At 32.9% G+C, this 5,516-nt stretch overlaps 1 protein-coding gene across 1 annotated transcript; it reads right to left on the bottom strand.

The window, feature by feature from the left end:
• LOC133670151 (uncharacterized) lies at positions 1-4,910 on the bottom strand. Its single transcript, XM_062090642.1, has 7 exons — positions 4,582-4,910; positions 4,352-4,453; positions 4,164-4,278; positions 3,100-3,215; positions 2,369-2,557; positions 1,626-1,768; positions 1-353 (listed from the first exon to the last, which is right to left on the bottom strand). Exons 1-7 carry the CDS (start codon positions 4,704-4,706, stop codon positions 172-174), a joined length of 972 nt encoding a protein of 323 aa, XP_061946626.1. The 5' UTR covers positions 4,707-4,910; the 3' UTR covers positions 1-171.
• Between the last annotated feature and the right edge of the window lie 606 nt (positions 4,911-5,516).

Raw genomic sequence — 5,516 nt, 5'->3', positions numbered from 1 at the left:
TATTAAACGCAAAATGATATTATTATTTTTTGTCATAATTTAGTTGTTTTAGTTTACAATATGAACTATAATTTCACACCTACACGTAAGGAGGCAGTCATAAGGTGACATCATAGCCTATGACCTATAGCTTCCACAGCAATGCATAACTTGTATTCAGCATGAGCATGTTCAGGCACTTAGTGACATGGAGATAATTGAAGAAAGCTTGAATTTGCGAACTTTAGCGGAGTTCTGTGGCTGAAACAGAACCTCTGTACTTGATCTTACGGTTTCTTCCTTCAACTCAGAAGCTGAAGCCCCTTCACTTCGATAATCACGGCCAGAGTACAAAACCTGGAGCTTTGAATTGGCTGCAGGTGTTCATTGAGTTTGAACAGAGAAGTGAAAAGGCAAAAACAAGCAAAAGGGCATAGGTTGTCAGAATGTGTGCTTGTTCGATATAAAAATTACAAATGCTATATAGAGCTTTGGTTACTATAATAGGGATGAGCTTACCTATACAGAGGAAGTACAAAAAAGGACAGTTAAACAAAAACATTGTTTTGGTGGGGTGTGAGTGTTAAGCAAGTCTGGATGATGAACTATTGAGGTTGTAATTTAGAAGAAAAAAAACATATTTAGTTAAAACTGCTCTGAAACAGATTTTTGCATGTAAAATATATGAAAAGCGGGTTTCATAAATAAAAAGCATGTTATTTTAGCTTTTACAAAAACAAAATTTAAAACCCAATTATAAACGAGACCAAAATAAAACCACAATACTTAACGGTCTCTTGGTATGAGATTGTTTAAGAACTCACTACTCATCATACAACAGCAGTACTATAGCACAAAACTATTTACAATCCTGTAAGTGTTGGTCTTAGCTTGTCTGGAGCAATTTATGTCATTAGTAAGTTCCTACTAGAATTTTTAAGAGTACTCAGATGGCATTTTACAGTTTGTTTTATTTAATTCTAAACCAAAATTTCTAAATAATTAGTGTGCAAAAAAATTAAGGTTCTCAAACCCGAACGTTTAACCCTAACACTATTGCCGAATTAGAGAAAATCTTTCATTTTTTATAAAAAATCTTAATAATCTGAATGTTCTTAAAATAAACTGGACATCTTTGTTTATATTAGATAGACTTAAAATCCTTATAGGAAATTATTCCTAATTAAAATTTACTTGACTAATAGAATCCATTTACCATTAGTATTTCTAAATAGTAAAATATTAATTAAATTGAAAATCTTAATCTAAATATAAAAAAGAATCCAAATACAACAAAGTAAATAAAAACAATCTCACACAGTAACTTCCAAACCTTATTTGAAGGCTTTTTTGTTTTTTAATCATCATGAAATTTTAACTCGATAAAAATCGATGCCTTCAAAATCAGCTGTCAAAATTTCAGTTTGATCCAATAATTTATGTTTGATACTTTGATTTACCAAACTACATCTTGGAATCTTCTTAAACTCCTCAAAACCTAAAAATCTTAATCATTAATGAATTAATACAATAAGCATTACTATGTCAAGAATATTATCTCAGGTTCCTTTTTGAAAAAAAAAATTCATTAACAATCAATATTGTTTCCAAAAAAAGAAAAGCAGAGCAAATGTTGGAGTGATTACCTAGTCCAAACATGCTCGTCTTTTGAATGATCAAACGACTAACTTTCGATCTTTTGATGTTCCTCAAAGCCATGATATCTTCTTCTTGTCCTTTAAACTCCAGAAATTCTCCTAGGACATATTTATTACCCTTGAGCTCCAACCTGCATAGAATTGGAAATAGTTGTTTTGTGTCAAGTGTAAATCACAGCTTAGCATAACTCACAGCAAAATCAAACTGATGAGAATTGAAGTTAGTTTATGGCTTCAACTTGGATGAATGGGAAGGGAAATGCAGCGTAAAAAACAGACCACCATAAGAACTCAAATTCACCTCCTTTCTTAGGGACACAGTACACACAATCAGCTTCATCACTACAATGTTCCTGGCTCGAGCATCCGTTTAACCGGTGTTCAATGAGCCTATGAAATCATAGGGTGTGGAATCTAGCAATTTGTGAACCAGTAGAACATTTAGAATGATTACTGTTGAAGACCACCTCTCTTTGTACTTTTCTAGTTCCCTAGTCCCTACTTGACAATCTTGGCCCGGAAAGCATCAAAGAAATGAAAACACAAATAATTAAATATTGAAAGCCGGACAGTCTTCTTTCCTCTTTTTTTTCACAAGGACCTGATATGTTTAATAATGTTAATCCAAGCTGCTGGAAATCACTTTTTGACCAAATACACAACAATGCAGAAAGAATGCACTCATAACCAGAGAGCAGGAATATAAAAATCTTAGGCACAGAGCAGCAAACCTGTCCCACACAGGAGCTGTGCTGAGAGTGAAGTTGAGTTTCTGATGTATAGATTCCTGCATCTCCTTCTTTCCACCACTAAAGGAACCCTTTTTCCAACCAGAAAATAGGCCTTTTGGTTCCGGTTTCAGCAGTACCCATTGGTCATAGGTAATAACCTCGGGTGGAAAATAGCCTGAACGGATTGTACTGTGAAGAGATGTTTCAGATACAAGAAAACACAAGTATATCCATATACTCATGAATGAAAAAGTATGACAGAAACAACCTGTTTTAAAATCAACAAGTCCATAATAAGAGGTCCCATTTTTTTTCATCGGTCCAGGTAGAGACCAAGGAGCACAACAGAAATACAATGTACTTTAGAGAACAAAAGTATTTCACACTGGAAGACAAGATTGTAATCTTATGTTGCTACTAACAACAAAAATGGTACTTTAACTCGCGCAATCTCAATTTATAAACTCTTCCAGTCCACTTAACCTAAACAAGAGTCCAATCTAGAAATTTATTACTGTTGTTTCTTTATTCAAGAGGACTTTTCAAAAAAGCATAATATTAGAAACATAACCAAATGCACAAACAATTTCATCTGGCTTGCTCCTTATCAGGTCAGAAGTGAGTGTGTGTGTGTGTGCACTTCAATTTGGGTATATACTTCAATCATTTAGTTTTTCATTTTGAGTCAACTAAACTACACAGCTTATAATACATATGTTTTGAACACATACTGCAACTTAGGATTGGGGAGTACAACTTTGCAAGACAAATATCCTTCAGGTAGAGCAACTCCCCTTTGCTCAAGATATGATTCAAGAATTGTAGCTTGCTTTTTAGTCTCCTCCACCTAAGAAAAAAGAGGTTAATAAAACAGATTCAGATCAAACAGTGGCCAAAATCAACCTCATGTTTTTGCACTGGAGTCAAAAATCCGTACTCTGTTATAATACAAGTATCTAGAAACAAATATACAAGATATTATTTTGGAGCAATAGCAGTATCCAAAAATTAGCTTGCCAAGCAACTATAGCAAAGGAGCATGAAACTGTAAGCATAGAAATAAATACAATGCCAATGATTAAAGATGTTGTAGATGCTAGACCAGCTGGTTGCATTAGATATTTTTATTATGACAACAAAACTAACAAAAATATAATGATGCTGATGTACAACTGTTATGCAATCAATCAAGAAGTTTATCTGCTGATTTTATTGTATTTTTTCTTTTCATTTTAAGACATAGTTATTTGTGTTGTCTGTATAACATTGAATAAAACAACGCTTGTGTCTGATGGGCTGAGTAATAAATACATTAGGGTTGAGTCTAGAGCATAGTTGCTTTCGTAATAGTTCATTGCAAAAGCTTTGGACAGTAACTCATTTTCTATAATGTATTTATTCTTCATCTATTCTTAAATACAATTTTTTGTTCCATTTTTTGTCAGAAAACAAAAACAGATTGGACTAGGCAGCAATAGTTGGTTTTTTATTCAATCCCTCAAAGTCACCAGTGCTTCCAAGAGAATTTATTTCTGTCTATTGGAATCCATAATTCAGGGAGAAAATCGAAAGTAAGCTCCAGTAACTGGATTTTTTATCCCATTTTGGTTAAATGGTTAGATTTTCAAAAGAAGGATCAATCGCCTTCTTAACCCCTCCTGCCGCAAATATCAACAAAAGTTCAATGTTGGGCCTCTTGGGGCAATGGCCTTGTTACTTTTCCCCACCATGAAAGCTATTATAATCATATATCAGAGTAATTAAGTATCCAAGAAAGAAAGAAAGAAAAGCTTACAGGATCAGGATGACGCTCGGATTTGTGTCTACCTTCGCCTTCACAAACCCAGCTGCCATCACCACTGATTGATACAGAACCCGAGAAATTCTTGACAGAAATCACCACTGCCTCACTGTAAAGTCAAATCAAAACAATAATTCTTGTTGTTCCTTCATAACATATTTTATCTTAAAATTTTCATTTACCCTTTGGTGACAAGAACTATATCTATATTTTGCCTTGAACCAGTGTCAGCATCCGGAATTCGGAGCCCTACATAAACCTTTCCTCCATATAGCTTTTCAAGCCTTCAATTCAAAGAAAAAAACACAATAAAAATAAAAACCCAATTAGCTCTTGATGATGATTAATGTTAAGAACAAGAAGAAAAAACAAGTTTGAAAATTACTATGTGCAGAGAGGTACAGGTACGTACTTGTTAGCTACGTTGAAAAGTGCATTGGTGTCAGAGGATTCGACCTCTAAAACGTCGTCATCGTCGGAGAAGAAGCATGTGAACAGCATGTAAGCGATCAGACAACAGATGATCTCTAGCCACATGATGATTCTATGACTTGTCAACCAAGGAGTGATCGAGTCTTGTAAAAAAGAATTTTCTTATCTTGTAGGGAGAGAAAGAGAAACCTCAAGAGATTTATTCTCTTCTTTTTCTCTTTTACGTTCTTTAAGAAAATTGGTTTGGTTTTTTCTTTTGTTTATTTCCATTGGTGGGTTTGGCCTACGGGTCATTTGTGATGCCAAACACACTGAATCGTACAAGGTTCACCGAAAACAGATCGCATCTGAAATTTGAAGTGATGTTTGCTATTGTTTTCGTTTCTTATTTTTTATTTTCGTTTTTTAAATTAAAAAAACGATATGAAAACTTGTTTACTTTTTAGGCCCCGTTTGTTTGCAGGAAAGTAGTTTCCTTTTGGAAAGTGAATTCCTGGGAAAGTGAATTCCGGGAAAGTATTTTCCGATGTTTGGTAGTGTAATGGAAAATAAGTTGGAAAACACTTTCCAGTGTTTGGTTATGTTATGGAAAATGAGCTGGAAAATAACTTATTAATGTTTTATTTTTTCAAGTTTATTAAAATAATGAGGAACAAATCTTACAAATTAAAAAGTTGAATGAGAATGAAATTGAAAAAAAAATATAATTTCATAAATTATCTCAAATAAAATAAATAATAATTAAAATAATAGAGATCAAATCTAAAAAATTAAAAAAAATAAAAGGTGAAGAAATTAAAATAATAATAATTAACATTTCATAAATTATTTTAAATAAAATAAGTAAAAATCAAAAGAATGAGGATCAAATTTGATAGACAAAAAATTTCAATAAAAAATGATAAGGAAAAAGCA

Source organism: Populus nigra, chromosome 12 (assembly GCF_951802175.1).
Source record: "Populus nigra chromosome 12, ddPopNigr1.1, whole genome shotgun sequence".
Classification (NCBI taxonomy): domain Eukaryota; kingdom Viridiplantae; phylum Streptophyta; class Magnoliopsida; order Malpighiales; family Salicaceae; genus Populus; species Populus nigra.
The sequence above is the reverse complement of the archived record's forward strand: the minus strand, read 5'-3'. Positions and strand labels throughout refer to the sequence as shown.